This window comes from Chamaea fasciata, unplaced genomic scaffold (assembly GCF_029207755.1).
Source record: "Chamaea fasciata isolate MVZ Bird 193981 ecotype frontalis unplaced genomic scaffold, bChaFas1.0.hap1 SCAF_1, whole genome shotgun sequence".
NCBI classification, from domain to species: Eukaryota; Metazoa; Chordata; class Aves; order Passeriformes; family Sylviidae; genus Chamaea; species Chamaea fasciata.
In genome coordinates, this window is record NW_027094086.1 from 124,574,789 (window position 1) to 124,591,672 (window position 16,884).

A 16,884-nucleotide genomic window follows, 5' to 3' on the forward strand; every position below is an offset into this window, starting at 1 on the left:
TTACAAGAGTGACTGAGGGAGCTGGGGGTGTTTAACCTGGAGAAGAGGAGGCTTGGGGAGGCCTTATCACTCTCTACAGCTGCCTGAAAGGAAGCTGCAGCCATGTGGGGCCTGTTTTCTTCTCCGGGGCAACCAGTGCAGAACCAGGGGAAATGGCCTCAAGCTGTGCTAGAGGAGGTTCAGATTGAACATCATGAAAAATTTATTAATTAAAGTGTGGTTAAGCTTTGGAATGGGCTTCCCAGGGAAACAATGGAGTCACCATCCCTGGAAGTGTTCAAGCAATGACTGGACATGATACGTAGTGCTATTGTTTAGTGATATGATGGTGTTTAGTCAAAGACAGGAATTGATGGTCTTGTAGGTCTTTTCCAACCTTAATGATTCTATGAATATTGTACCATGTACATGACAATCTGAAATTGTATCAGGATTTTTTTTTTCAAGGATTTGAAATAAATCTCTAAGTAGCACCAAAGCATTGAAATAAACTCCTAATAATTTATTTGAATGTAAAATGAAAAAAAAAATCAACCCAAGAAAACCTCTGAGGAAAACATTTGACAGTGATGGGTTAACTATTGGACTTGATAATCTTAAAATTCTTTTCCAATCTAAATGATTCCATGGTTCTATGATCTCAATAAATCGAGACAAAAATAATTTTTTGTTCTATCCAGTAGTGTTCAGGTCAATTGAATGACCCAGATCTGCTCCTAAATAGTCTGGGAGAAATGCTTCCATGACCAGACAGACCATTCTCATCTAGATCATAAGGGAAGTAAAAAAAATACTTCAGTCAAAGGGCACTAAAAAACCAATTTTTCAAAAGCCACAAAATGTTTCAGGACTCTTACTGACAGACAGAAATACTCCATTTCAGTTTATTTTCGCAGGTGATTCAGAAGGTCTATGGCTTATATTAAACTATATCCTTCCATTATGCATTTATTACAACCAATAAGTTAGGTGTGTTTATAAGCTGATAGACACCTGTGAAAAAACAGAAATTAGTTTCTGTTGGTTTAGCTGTAATTTTTATGAGATGTCAAACTGTATTTAGAAAGTATCAACTGATCCAATCCCTGATGGTAGTAATTGCAGCAGCAGATTATTCCTTGCCTATTTGATCTTTGACATGTATTGGTTTCTGTTTAGTTTTCTAATTTAAGGGAAGAATATGATCTGCCCTTTACCATACTCACAGAAGTCAGGTTTTTTAAGGCATCTCCTTTCACCTTGTGTAAGTCTTTCTACCTCATCCAGCTCTGGGAGCAGAAAAAGGTGACCCTCAACTATTAACCGGGAGTAACATGGGTGAAAACAGGTGACGAATGGGAATAATTTTAGCAGCACCGCATGCAGATGGGAAGAAGAGGCATAAAATTGCTACAGATATAGGGGAAAACTACAATAGTTTTTATCAGAAACCACCCATTAGTAAAACTGAAATTTGCTGAGGAAGTGTATGTTATTTGTCAAAAGGATTTTTTTCACTTATGCACGCAGAGTGTGTACTGGTCTAAGTTTTTGTCTAAGTGTTTTGTTGCCTCTGGCTTCTGCTCAGTTTTCTTTAATGAAAAGCTTTGAAAGAGAAAAACTGGGAACTCTTCATGCTTTCATGCCCTGCACAGCCTGTCTGGGCTTCCTGAGTTCAGGTGAGCTCTTGTGTCCCTGTCCTTAAATTTTTGCATCCATCAGATCGTACCTAGGAACTTGGCCAGATACAGAAAAAACCTGTTTCATTTTGGCTTTCTTTTCCAATGAGGAAATTAAACAAGCAGATTGAAGAACCAGGTAAAATTAAGGAAAATACATAAGAGTATACTTAAGTTCCTCTAAATAGGAGTACACCTGTGATTACCATGATATCAATAGCAAAAGCTGTTCTTGAAACACTAGAGGACGTATTTGTCTTTTTAAGCAGAAGCTGTTTGAGACAAAAGTCTGTTGGATGGTGAAAGAGTAATAATTAGGACACTGAGAAAAATAAGTGAAATAGCATGAAATAATAGATAAAATATTCAGTTATTAATTTCCAGGTCCTAAAAATTGAGATTGGTCTATTTCTTTGCAAATTTAATTTCTCAGTTTTCCTGGACCTATTTTCTCTGCATTGTGTGCTGTAGTCTCATTTAAATAAGCAAAAAGGGATTTCAGGATTGAAAAAAATGTTACAAAGTCTATTTCATCTATTTTAAGTATTTGCAGTAGTTTTTAAACCCATTTCTCAAAATTGAAAGGTAAATTTGATCAAGAAATAAGATTTTTGAATTTAAAAAGCATTTTAACAAAACTTATTTGACTATTACAAAACTTATTTGACTGTTACATGTTTTAGTGTTCGTATTGGAAAGAAGATAGTTTTATTCTTGTGGTTGATTTATGGAGTTGAAGGAAGAGCGAAAATACGGAATAGTTTGCAGATAAAAAGGAGATGCTTTATTGGGAGGTAAAATATCTCTGGACCTGGTTTACAAAGTCATATATTTATTCTTAGTTTACTGGACTATGAATATTTCCTATAAGATCAATAAGATATGAGTCAAATTTAACACATGAAAGTGTTTGCAAAATCATAACATACAGGTGGTACTGCATGGATCACAGTGGAAACAGAGTATGGACTGATCTGATTTTCTGGCAAGGATAAGAAACGTTTGGCTTTTGTTTTGCTGCTCGTATTTTAATTTGTGTTTGTTTGTTTGGGGGGGGTGGGGGCAGTGTGTTGATTTTTTCTTAATCTAAAAAGTATCATCAGTAAAAGGTAAAATCAGTAATAATCCAGTCTATTGAGTAGAATTGTGAAACTGCACTATGTCTAGAATTTGATTCTAGAAAATCACTTTGAATTCAAATACCATATGCCAAAAACCTTTATTTTTCTTCATTCTAGTACATTGCTTCATTTAATGAAATAATGAAGTTATTTCCTTTAATTTGACCAAGTTTGCCAAAAATAGACACAACTCTGATGTTCCCTTTCAAATTAGAAACACACACATCTGTCCCTGTCAGGTTACAAGGAATCAGAAACTTACCATTCAGAAGACTTTTGCTAGAAGTCATCAAAGGTATGAAGGTAATTAGAGGTGATTGCAGCCATTCTCCTAGTCTCATGTTTGAGATTGTGTCAGTGGACATTCAATGACATGATGGTTTACCTGGAATTCCTAGAAACAGGTGGCATCATCTGACAGCCTATTGCATACTTTCTCACTGTAACGAAGATCCAGGAAATTATTTTAAAAACAATAAGGCAAGAATTATTTGCTGATTTGCATAAAGAACCCAAACTTTGGTTTACAAAAAGGGTTCTTGCCCCATTCCTGATAGCTGATGATTTTATCATTCATAAAATCATTATTTGTCTGCTGCAAACTCTCAAATCACATGCTTACTCTGGAGAGAAAGAGAACAAATTCAAAAAACACCAGGAAGATAAACGTACTTTCTTTAATGCAGACAGTGACTTTGTAGGTCCAGATAGGCTATATATGCAATACAGACATTAAAACTTAAGCATGATTCCAAGAAACAAAGAGATCTCACTGCTTCAATGCAGCCTGTCTGCCAAAAGGGCTTATTAGATTTTCTGACCAACCTGTAGGATCAAAGTCTTGTCATCAATGCACTTGCCAGAACACAGAAAAGAGCAAAGCTGACAATGCTATCATTAAACAAAAATACTTGCAATAACTGTAAAATATGTTCCAGTTTTCCATGTTTCACTTGCCCCATGAGGGGAGAAAAGTATTGTCTTTCTAGATATATAAGGCATATAACTCTGCTTTTTGTTTTAAATAAAAAGAATAACAAAAGAGAGAGAAAATAAAACATTCATAAGAGAGCACACTGTTCCTGTCCTGCCAAGTGTAGGCTGCACTTGAACACAGTATAATCTGCAAAAACATAGTGGGATGAAGTTTGGAGTTTCTTCCTTGGCACCCAAAAGCTCAGTGATGATTTAGAATGCCAGTGCTGCGCTTTAGTAGTGTCAGGATGAGCCTCCTATTTTACCTGTGTGTGAACTCCTATTTTAACTATGCTTTCCACCCAATTGCTCTGAATTCAACATGCAGCACAGGAGCCATGATCTTTTTCATCCAAGAGTGACTGCTCCACGATAATAGGGTTGTGTTGGTGGTTTGCATTTGATGGGCAACAATCTAGACAGAAGAATCCTCCCCTTTCCCTGTTGAAGCTGGGTCACTAGTGAGGCCATAAATAAAAAGTTTATGGGACAAGAACATAATCAGTGACTTAAATTTGGATCCTAATAGTTAAGTCCTTGAGTATGAGTGTTGGCTTCTGTTTCTTGCACCAAAGGTTTCTTGCAAGCGACAGCTGTGAAATGTTTACTTCAGCAGCAGTGGGCCTGACTATTGCTAATTTGCCTGCAGAAACCCTAAAACTAAAGATTATACTTAAAAATTTTTGTTTAGATCACTTCTGTCTATTATGTCCCTGGAGAATTATCAAGATAAAAGTGAAGAGAGCTGCTTAAAGATGTAACATGTTCAGTACATTCTGCATCCTGGAAAAAGAATCCAAACAACTCATTTACCAAATAAATTTAATGTAATAATGGGAGCATACCACATTGATAATGTTAAAGATACTGTTCTTTGTAAAAAAGAAACCCTCTTTTCCCATCTTATTACATGTAATGCTTTTGAGTTTTTCTCATAACTTGTATTCATTGAGAATCTACTTAAATTATGTATTTATTATAATTAATTATATTATATATTATTACTATTATATTATAATTCTTTATTATTATATTATTAATTATATTATTTATTATTAATTATTATTATTATAGCTTCAAAGCCAACAGAAAATTTGACAGACCCTTTTTTGTTAAAATCACAAAGTATAGGCTGCTGACTATTTTTTGGTCTGTTTAAAAGGGAAGATGAAGAGCCTCACTTGGCTATATTTTAGTTTATTTCAGGACTGGCATACTGATTTATGACTTTTGGGGTTTTTTCCTGCAATTGCCAGAATGTGTTTGTCAGGCTGCTGAAAAATACTGAAATAGTATAGCAATTTTTCTCCTGGAGTTTGTTTAAAATGCTTAACATGATATATGACTGAAAGTGTGACTTGCTCCATGCTCTGCTATTTGTAATGCTGCAATTAAGCCAATCAGTTACTGTAAGATTTTTCATTATGGTGGAAAAATTGATTGAAATTTCTTATATGTGCTCACCTTTCCCACAAGGCTTAATTTGACCTATAAAGAAAACAAATAGGTTGCATCCACTTGCTGAAACAGTTAACTTAAATATTCATGTAAGATGCCAGTTTGATTCAAACCTTACCTCCTAGTTGAGGTGTAAAACAAGGAAAATTGACAACAGCCTGCCTTCAAGATAATTTATTGTAGACACATTTCTTAAGTCTGCGTGTTTATATATAAATATGCCCTGAACCAGACTGTCCATTAAAACTGGGCTTTCACTCCCATCCCTACAATCCAGATTTATCAGAAATTCACCCTCTGTGAAACTATTTACGATCCCAACAGGCCTGATTCCTCTCACTTGTTTTATTTCTAAACTATAAATATTGTTTTTTCACTCCTCAGTGTGGAAATTCAGCTATATCCATTTTACATGCTTACTGGAGTAGAAAACTGCCTAATCAGATAGGAAAACAGTTGGCGGCGTATAAATCCAAGTTTGCCAAGGATTTCAAAGTGTGAAACTGGCAGACGAGCACATATCCTAGGAGTTCTGCCTTTCCTCAGCTTCCCTGTAGAGATTTTACATGGCAAATCTGATCACTAGAGCCATCTGTATAAATATATGGGGGTGTTGTCCTGAATTAACACAGCAGCTCTACTGGGGAATGTAATTAAGGTCATATTTTAAAATTTCCCCACCAGACTGTCTGAAATATAGATTTATATACCAGGAATAAGAATCTTACCTTGATTTTGATGAGGAAATGACTTGTAATATGTGTTTTCCTACCAACTAGTCTAACAGAAAGTCCAAAGTTAAGTTCAGAGCACTCCTTCGTGATGCTCCAGGGATGAATTTACCCTCTCCTGTCCTCCAGATCAGTAATACTATGATATTGAAAGTAATGCTGTGCTACAAACAACTTTCCTTATGCTCGAAAGAAAAAAAAATCAACCCAGGATTTTTTTATATGTGAATGGTTTTAGTGTAAGGTTGCCTGCTTTACTCAGCTGACATTCCTTCCCAATACTGACGTTGAAACAGAGCTAAGTAAAGATTCATGCGGTAGTGGTGACAGGAGGAGTTGTTACACAAGATGTAAAGTTTCCCTTGGATTTCATGTCACGATTTTTTCTCATTACTTAAACAAGAACTACATTGAAGTGGTGCAGGTATCAGGCAATAAAGATTTCCCTTGGTGCTGACAAACTCTGAGACCGCAAACGGAGGTGCTTACATGCCACAAGAGATATTGCATAATGTTCTTTCCCTTTAGGCAAGGGATTGCTGTCACAAAGGAAACATCTTTATATAAGAGTGACTGTTGTAGAATAACCCCCATTTTTTCATTTCTCATTATATTTGAAGATTTCAATTCCAGTAATGTGTGAAAAGTATTTCTAAGCATACCTTATTTATTACACTGCTTTTGGAGTTGCTTCAATTATTGTCAGTAATTCTGCTTTATTCTTTAGTGATACTCAAGTATATCAGAGGAAATATATTGGCTTTTTAAAGAAAAGAAAGAAGAAAACATGTTTTGTGGATAAAACTTTTATAACCTATATAGATGAGATGCCTACATATTTGATTTGCAGGTAGTTTATTGAGTCCATTTGTAAGGATTTTGACAAGTGAAAAATTATTTTTGTGGCAATAGGATGTTAAAAATTAAAGGAAACAGGAAAAGAGTTTTGTTGGAATGTTGCAGTTCATCTATGGGTCACTGGCATGGAAGTTTAGGTGCACATGAAGTGTTGAGAAAGGAAAAACTGGAGACAGGAGTTGATTTAGAACACTAAGTGTCTGTATCAGGAAACAAACACAAATTTACACCCCCAGTCATATTGATCAAAATACAGATAAGGTTATTGTTGGACAACAGTTGGGGTATTTCAACTTTTAGGGGATCAGTAGGTATTTTTCTGAATTTCCCAAATCACTTTAAGATGATAATATATAGAATAAAGTATTTTATGTTCACAGACTTTTTTTCTTTTGGGTAATATGAAGTACTGATGGTAGTGTTATTGAACAATAACATTTCAACTATTGGTTTTTTTTTACTTTTTAAAATACTTTCCAATAAAAAGGTCACATACAAAAATTAGAGTAGCAGATTTTTTTTAAATAAAAATCCTAATTACAAGTATCAAAAACTAAGCTGATCTTCTTATCACATTTATTTGGTGTTCTTTAAAAGTTTAGTTTGTTTTTGTTTTTTTCTGATATGTGGACATCGTGAAAGCTCTTACTCTAAGAAACCAATTTGAGTACAATGACATTGAAAGCTGAAAAATCTTTTCCTGTCTGAATGGCTGAAACTTAGTGGTGTGTGCTTTGGTGACTGGTTGAAACTGCAGTGTAAGCTACGTTACTGCTACAGAGAATGATTGTGAGCTTCTTTGAAATTGCCATTCTCCAAGGAAAATGTCTGGACATAATAAAGACACAGAAATGAGGATAGACTGACAGATGAAAGGTAGATAGGTAGGTATAATGCCTTCCACTGCCTTTCTTCTCTCTGGATATTCTTTTGAAGTAGGGCTGTTGCTACACCACATTAAATTTTGTTATGAGACAGTTCTTACGAAATTAATTTCTTTCAGTATGACCACAGTAAGTCCCTGTCAGCTTGACATGACCATGTCAGAATCTTGTCTGGCAAAAATTGTCTTACTATCCTATCCAATTTACTTTGGTGAAAAATCTGCTTCTAGGAGTTTTGCCCTGGGTAAGATGGCAGAATATAGAAAAATTCAGCAAATTTAAATAAAAGAGCTATGTTGTTTGCCATGTAAGTACTGCAAGAGCCTTCAAAATTCAGCTTTTCAGTGGTGCTATATTTCTGGTTTTTGGGTAGAAATTATATTTCTATAATAATTATATCTATATCTACATCTATATCTATATAAATATTATATATATATTTATGGCATTTATGCATTTAAAAAAAATTTGGCACCAAAAGTTTTCCTCTGACAACAGTTTTCTATGGGTTTTTTTTAGGAATGAGCTAAATATCTACACGTAAAGTTACTGATGGCAAAGGAAGTTTCTAGAAATAGCACCCTGTACTATTTTGACTATCTGGTGGAAAAAAAATTTTGATGTGTTTTAGATAAAGCATTGATTTATGGATTGCTAATGTCAACACACTAGATTTTTACTTCATCAGGTACAGAGTTCTGCACCCCCTCTGAGCTTTAAAGTCATGTGGTTATAATTGTTGTCTCAGATGATATTTTCATCAGAGTGGGGCTAAAATGTCTTTGCAGCGGAGGTGACCCTGAGTGAATGATGAATCAAAGTAGGCTTGGGTGTCAATCACTGATTATGCCTTAGAGAAGATATTTCAGTAGATTTTTATATGTCATCAATCAAATACTGTTTTAAAGGATGAAGCGGTTTCATTATCCAAAGAGAATACTTTCACTACTATTAGTCAGAAAAATTTATTTAAAATTTTGCATATAAATTTATATACAGTTTTACCCTGAGGTCCTTAGAGAGTCCCAAGACAAAAAGTTCTACTTTAGCATGAGGATGTACTATGTAGATTTTCAAAAGGATGAATTTTAATTTTAAAATTTTAGTTCAACCAGCTGGATATTGAGACCTGAAGGCATTCATTCTGAGGGCATTTTGTTATAATCCACCTGAAGGGTAAAGGTGGAGATTGCTAATCCTTACTGATTCCCTGCTCTCCTAGTATCTACTTGGTTTATTTTTACAAAAGCTGTAAAAATGCTGAGCCGAAAATACATTAAAACCAACTGGATCAAAGTTAGTTGTGGTCCATTAGATAAATCAGTGCTCTCTCAGGTGCTGGGCTGCAGTTCAATTCAAAGCATTTGTCTCAGATTAATTTAATGGTCACATCTCACATATCTTTTAACAGTGGCATGTTCTGCTTGAGAAAGGCAGGAAATGGAACTAGCATGAATGATGGATTGTTTCTTACCTTTAGGTGGTCTTTTAAGACTTGAACTTATTTTGAGGAAGAGCTGATACTGTTTATGTTGTCCTTGGCTTCAGAGTTAAATGAAACAAAACAAGACTTGTCTCAGGATTCTGTTTTTCCTGTCAAGTGTGAACAGGATTTTGGGAAAAATGGTCCAAATATTAGTTCTCTGTATGTGAAGAATTTTTGTATTTCTGTAGTCCTTCAATTACGGGAATTCTCTGCTTAACCAATTAAGTAGATGTTCTTTTTGCTGTTATTGAAGAGAAAAAATAGGGAAAAAAAAGTATTCTTTTCCTTTTATTGTATTTGCCTGATTAATAGCAATTTAAATACATCTGAGGAATATCCTAAGTCTGCTTTTGAATCTAAATCTACTTGCACTTGCAGAACTGTAAATTAAAGATACATGGAAGTACCATATTTCAGGACTTCGTTCTGTAAACCTTAAAGGAATGAGAATCCTTTTTAGATGAATGGACCTGATCTCATGAGTAATAACTGCTCCTCTAAATGTTGGGGGTTTTTTGCCGTTATTGTCTCTATTATTATATTACAGATCACCCATTTTGGCAGCATGAGTATTAACTGATTAAATTCTCTAACAGGAAAAGAATTCTAGTTTTTTGGATTTGTTTCTTAAGGTCTAAGCATTTTTATTTAGTTGTGTTAATGCCTACTGCTCCCTTTTAACAGCAAGACATTATGGCCATAATCAGACATTGTGAATAGATGCCGTTTCAGAATATATTGTGAGTAGATGTCCTTTTTGGTCATTGAGTGATTGCATCAATTTGTGACATGGATTTGTGTTTGGGATTAAAGAATGGTTGCTGTGCCTTCAGGTGTCCACACACTTCTGTTGAGCTAACCAAAGCACCAAAGTTTAAGTCAGTGCAGTCTTTTCTCTGATTCCTTAGTAGGTGGGAGTACCTAATTTAGCAGAAACCCTGCTGACACAAACTTAATTCATCAGCATTTTCTGACAAAGCTGGAAACACCAGAATGGGCTTTTGGCAATTGATACTTTCTGTCATTTTTGGCTTGGTACTAAAATGATCAAGGCTACCTTTCTGCACTGTTGAGTCATTGCCTTTCATTGTGGCTCCATGATGAATTTATGCTGATCTACTGTCATTTCATGCCTCCCACTCACGACAGTGTAGTTGTGACCATATGCTGGACCAAAATCAGGAACTGATCCAGTAAAACTAACTTAGAAAAACAAAACAAAAGCAGTTTTGATTTGCATCAGTTCCCCAGTCAGGTTTGTTGTGTTAATGCATTTGTGCTTGGGTGAAAGAAGGTTACTGATAGAAGAAACAAGCAGTCAAATGTACTGAAGGGGGAAGGAGTACTTGTTTCTGTGTCAAAGCCAGATATTTGCCAACATAAAGTGTTTGCATGACTGGGATCATAGAGTTGCGCAGAATCCAAAGCAGTGTCGCTGGATATGGATAAGAAAAATGAGTGAAACAATTTGTATGGAATCACAGAATCATTAGGGTTGTAAGTGACCTTCAAGATCAGCTAGTCCAACCATGAAGCCAGCACCACCAGAATCACCCCTAAGCCATATCCCCCAAGTGCCACATCCAGATGCCTCTGGAACTTCTCCAGTGATGGTGACTCCACCACCTCCTTGGGCAACATATTCCAATGCCTAAACACTCTTTCAGTGAATTTTTTTTCTCATATCCAATGTGAACGGCCTCTGACACAACTTAAAGTCATTTCCTCTTGTCCTTTTATTTGGGACATGGCAGAAGAAATTGACCTACACCTCACTACAACCAGGGCAGGTAGAGAGCAGTGAAGTCCTTCCAAGCCTCCTTTTCTCCAGGCTAAACGATCCCAGTTCTCTCAGTTGCTCCTTACATGACATGTTTTCTAGACCCTTCACCAGCTCCACTGCTCTTCTCTGGACATGCTCCAGCCCCTCAATGTCCTTTCTTGAAATGAGAGACCCAAAACTGAACACAGTACTCAACGTGCAGCCACACCAGTGCTTAGTCCACTGGGACAGTCACTTCCCTGTGATTCCATCTTACCAGTTCATGATTGCCAATTCTCTCAAGGATTCTCATGGAATAATGATAAAAACAGTAAGGAAAAATTCATTCTAGGTCAGAAGAAATTAGCTTCTGGATCAAAAGGAAATTTAATTTATAACTTGTATTTTAATTTTTTTAATGAATTTTTTTTCTGTTATACAGTGAAATGGTTCAGAAAAAACATATTGCATGTCTGGCTTCTTATGTAGTTCTCCAGAAGATAAACATCCTCTCTTTAGCTTTTCCTCCTTTTCATTTCCCTACTTCTTCTTGATCTTATACAGTATTTTCAAGTTTTTACATTTTTTAAGGTTATCACCAAACTTGGGCCTCTGGAATGGATACTTAATACTCCCAGTCATCACAGAGTTCATCATGGTAAGATGGAAGTGGAACCTCTTAATCCTTTTTTTTCCTCAGGGTCACAATTTGTGTAGTAATTGTAATATAGTAAAACTGTACCGTAAAATCAGTTTTACAGAAAGATTTTAATTTTAATGTCAAATTCAGAAGTAGTCCCTGTTCAGTTAGAAATGTCAGAGTTTTAAAAAAAAATATATTCAGAGCTTATGTTTAATTTGAACATTTTTATGTTTAACTGTTGAGCAGAAATTAAGTCTGGATAAAATGAAATAATTTGATGACTTTGAGCAAAAAGAATTCAATGTTTTTAAGTATGGAGAGTGATAGAAAAATATCTCAACCTTCGCTGACTACTGTATCATCAACAAACACACTTTTGCACTCAAGTTCAAGCACCGTATATATGAAAAACATGGCTAGTTTTTAGAAGAATTTTAAAATATTTTAGTGGAATTTGATTTCAGCTGTTTGAATTATTGGTAAATCTCTCTTCACAGAAGTGCATGATGCTTGATTTTTTAATCAATATTCAGAGGCCTTCAAGACTGTATTGTATATGTAAAATGTATTAATAACTTCACTGCATACTGAAAAATGTCATGAACATATCTGAGAAACAGAACTGGATTTCATAGATGTCCTTAGCTCATTCAGTGTGCAGAGACAGTAAGTTTAAAAAAAAATTAGGAGAATGGAAGAACAATTTGAAACAGACTCAAATGGAATTACAAGTAACGAGAATGTTACTAATGTTTCCTGTATCCTCACAATCACTGTATCCAGTGGTGATACTGTAAGTGTCTAGTCCTTAAAATTTGCACAACTACTGGTAATCCTCAGGGAGACACTCTGCTCTTATTTGCTCAGCTGTAAATCTGAGTTAATGCTCTCATCCTGACTGGAATTAAGCTGAATCATTATGGAGCTGATCAGGGTCTGTACAGTTGCTCCAAACTACCTCCACGTTCTTAGGGATGTGTAACCAATGTTTCTTCACTCATGACTTTGAGAGGACTGCTTATATACAAATACATTCCCTAGAAAACATAGAAAGATCAGTTTTCCTCACACTGAAATTAATAGTGCAGGATCAGACGTATGACACAGAGGATAGAGACACCTGACAGACATTAATGAGATGACTACACACATATGTATTTAGCATATATTTTCTTAGGTATAAACTGGTGGCATCACTTTTGTTTGCTTTTTAGTTTGTCTTTTATAAATATATTTTGACCTGGTTTTACTCTCCCAGTTTCACAGAAATATTGGGCATGAGACATTGAATTTGTATTTTTGAATCTGAATAGAGAGAGAGCAATAAGGCTATTAAGGAAAAAAATAAATATTTAGAGAACTGTGAGCAGTGGTGGGTTAGCTATCTTTTAAAGTTATTTTTAGATTTTAAAGTGATGCAAATGATGATTTTCCTTCATAATTCAGTTCCTAGAATTCTTCTTTATCCCATTACTTGTCTCATAATTGATTTTTATTTTAGGTAGAAATCCTTACTGCATTGACAAAAATTATGGTGGCACACTCATTATCTGGGACAGGATATTTGGTAAGTAACAGAAGGTGTTCTCTGTCATGTTTAGTCAGTGTGGCAAAAATATGTACACTTTTGAATTTGATGGTTTGTCATTCTTTTGTTTTCTTCTTCCATCAGGAACATTTGAGGCGGAAGATGCAAAAGTTGTATATGGCTTAACACATCCAGTAAATTCATTTGATCCCATCATGCTCCAGGTGCTATAGTTTGTATCACTGATTCTGATACCTTCAACAGTCAGTCATATTCAAAAGAAACTCCTTTCTTAGGCACAGTTGAGGCCATCCTTGCATTTCTGACCAGTCAATTATGTTACCTACAATTTCTTCAGTATTTCGTTATGAGACAGGCATTTCTACTCACTACATTGAGCATATGCAGAGCTTGCGGTAATCATGAAAATATATAACAGTAAAATTAACAATTAGAACAGTGGTACATAAGGTGTTGGACTGAATGAGATGTGTTTTGCAGTGCAATACATAGTGAAGTATAGATAAAAGTATATAATAAAAAGAAAAAACAACAGAACAAAAAAACAACTTAGTGTGATTTATTGGTCCAGGTTTCAGTTAAGCTAGGTAAAAAATCTCTGCAAAAACATGAGAAGCAGTGGAGTCCATATTTGCTTTTCATGACTGTTCATCCAAGGAGGATTCTCAAAGAATGAGAAATTTTACTGCCAGGGCTGGAAGGTCGGAGGATGTGCAATTATATCCATTTCAGTCAGATACTAAGTAATTTAGTTATTGAGAGTATGTCATTTGAAGGTCACAGTAACCAAATCATACCACATAAATATAGCTATACAAAGTACCACTAAATACTCAGGAGTGATTACAGGAGACACAGATGGAAAAACAGATTTTCCTCTGAGCAGAAGTCATTGTAATCCTCACCAAATTAACCAAGGGCTTCATATTGCTTTTGCCTATTTCAGCCAGGTTTTCTGAACTGTCTTCATCTAGATCTAATTTATTCTCTTCACAGAGTTTGAAAAATCAGTTATTTAAAAACTAAAAATTATTAAAATACAATGTTTTATTAATCTTTATTTTGTGAATAATGAAAAATTACTTACTCTTTTTTTTCCAGTTACGTCCCTTGGCTCATATTTGGAACACGTTTTGGGCCACACCTGGATTCTGCAATAAGCTTTCTGTCATATTCAAAGGGCCAGGCTGGGGACCAGGCAAACCTAGACTTGGCCTTCCTGAGGAAATCCCAGTGGTAAATAGAACATGCACAGGCTTTCAGTTGTGTGTAATTTACTTGGACCTCTTAACGCTACTGGATCAATGTTAAAAACTCTACACATGCTATTTTAAATTAGCAAATTAGCAGTCATAAAGCATGGGGGAAGATGAATTGGGAAAAGAAACTGAAGGAAATGAATGTTTTAGCTGTGGGGTTTTTTTCTTTTTGTTTGAAGGAAAGAGTGTGTTTTTAAAGTTATTTTTCCATTATTCATTTCCTGAAGAGATTTTCAAATTTTTTTTTTATGGAGTACAGTAATTTCTCTTTTTTTCAGCTGTGGACATGCACAAACACACAAAAGTTAAACTCTATTTCAGACTAGGTAGTACATAAGTTTGACAGTATATTATCTTTCTTCAATTATCTGTCTCCCCTTTTGTGTTTGTAAGTGTAAAGAATATTAAGGAGCAACAGGCTGGAGCAGGTCACTCTTGAAGGCAAGTAACTGTTTTGCTTCATACAGATCACTGGAAAAGAAGTTCCCTTCAATCCATATGTACCAGCTTATCTTAACTGCTATGCACTTGTACATTTTGCTGTTATAGTGGACTTATACACCGAACTTCTTGCTTCTATGACTGTAAGTAATTCCTTCCTTAATGAAATAACATCTCTTGCTAACAGCAATGACACACAACATGTTTCAATATTAATGGATTGGGCAGCGGCTCTACAGCCAACTCATATCTTATTTGAACTATTAAAATAATAACTAGATTCTGTAAAAGGAATTAGCATAAATGGCTAAATATAAAATTCCATGCTATTAAATATGCATTTGATACAGTTTTTAATAACCATACCAATTATTTACTTAATATAAATAATTTTCCTAGAAGTCATATGTGTCTGCTTCAGTTTTTAGAACCTCATGAGGCTTGAAACTATGGAGTTTTAAGATGTTAAGGCTGGTCATACCATTAGATGCCCAGGCTTTAGAAGGAATATTGCAGTGGTCTTCCAGTGCTTGCAGATGGATAGGTTGGTGTCAGCGTGAGTTCAGAGTTAGAGGAATACAAAGTCAGGGTAAATCTTTCTTGCCATCTCTAACATATAACAGCACTGATAGAAGCACAGCAAGGAGAGGCATGTATCTATCACCACGAGTTTGCCTGATGGGATCTCCATGGTGACTGGTTCCTCTATGGATACCTGTCAGCCTGCGAAGGTGAACTACAAGGCCATGTCCACCTAAAACAAACAATACATTAACTGCTTCCAAGGTGTCACATCCTTCTAAACTCCTTTTTTTTTTCCTTCCTGTCTTTATAACTATCCCTTCTGTACTATAGATAAAATTTCATAGTTATGAAGCAGGATTTAATGCATATAATATTCCCATAAAATAAGTCTAAGACCTCTGGAAACACCACAAAACTCTGTTTGATAAAATGCTCTTTGATCTTCTTCCTAAACCATTTCTAAGACCCCCCTAGTTAAACAGCAGTGTTCCTACTGCGTTTGTGTCACCCATGTTGCCGTAGGCAGGCAGCAAACATGCAGAGGGTCCCTTGGGTTCTTCAGCCTTGTCCTGGCATGCTCACGTGGCAATCTCCAACCCTTGGCCAACAGTGGTCACTGTCCCCTGCCCACTTCATTGGACACTGCAGTACACAGCATTCCTGGTATAATATAAAAGCTACCTCAGGCATACTTCTTGGATTAGTATGGAGTTAGTCTACGTACTGTGTTTACCTCTGTAAAGGGTCACACTGCAGTTGTGGGGAATTAGGAGATTACTAAATCTGAGGCTTAGTCTATTAAAGGGACAGGAAATTAAGCTAAAGGTATGAATAAATACCTCCAAAATATACAAGTCAAACACTGCACGTGATTGTCAATGTTCCTATATTAGAGAAAAACCTCTGCAAGATTTTCCAGATATACTTCTAGATTCCTACATTTTCATAAGAATCAAACTCTGAGGTTTTTTCATTTGTTTCATTCTGCTGTAGAGTTTGTTTTATTTTTATGCTGTTGCTTTCAGCAGCCAGAATTGAAGAGCCTGATTTTTTTTCTGTTTTATTCTTTTTTCTTTCGGCCTTTTTCTGGTCCTGGAAGGAAAAATGGATGATCCACATTATTTTGTCTGCTGGTAACTGTAGCTTTTTAAGAATCGGTAATAAAGAAAGTCGAAAAATGCATCCAAATCCCAGATAATCACTAAATAATTTCAGTCATGGAGGAAACATCCTGAAGATGCACCATTTATGAACTTATTGAAGAAAAGCAACTAGAAAATTCTCTGCACAAAACTTCAGGGTAATAAGGTAGTAAGGACGAGAAGGAGAGCACAGGGGCCTGGAAGCACCTCATCTTAGGACATAAACCTTCAGCGTGGGTGTAGAAAGTGCTGGTCCCAAGGCAGAGTTCCAGCATTGCTCTGCAGTAAAGTGGGGAAGCTGTCATGAGAAGGAAGCTTGTGTATGAATAACTTTACTTGGCAAAAATCTTCCTTCAATATCAGTTTTCCACTACACTGAGTTATGAAATGTC

General features: G+C 35.6%; 1 protein-coding gene across 2 annotated transcripts in view; it reads left to right on the forward strand.

Moving 5' to 3' along the window:
- Nucleotides 1-16,884, forward strand: part of AGMO (alkylglycerol monooxygenase) — a 188,904-nt gene that overhangs the window by 86,157 nt on the left and 85,863 nt on the right. For both annotated transcript variants that reach the window (XM_066196473.1, XM_066196480.1), the window contains exons 6-10: nt 11,525-11,591; nt 13,078-13,143; nt 13,249-13,328; nt 14,227-14,361; nt 14,852-14,968. In XM_066196473.1, the coding sequence (XP_066052570.1) occupies nt 11,525-11,591; nt 13,078-13,143; nt 13,249-13,328; nt 14,227-14,361; nt 14,852-14,968 (465 nt within the window). The remainder of the gene's footprint in view (nt 1-11,524; nt 11,592-13,077; nt 13,144-13,248; nt 13,329-14,226; nt 14,362-14,851; nt 14,969-16,884) is intronic.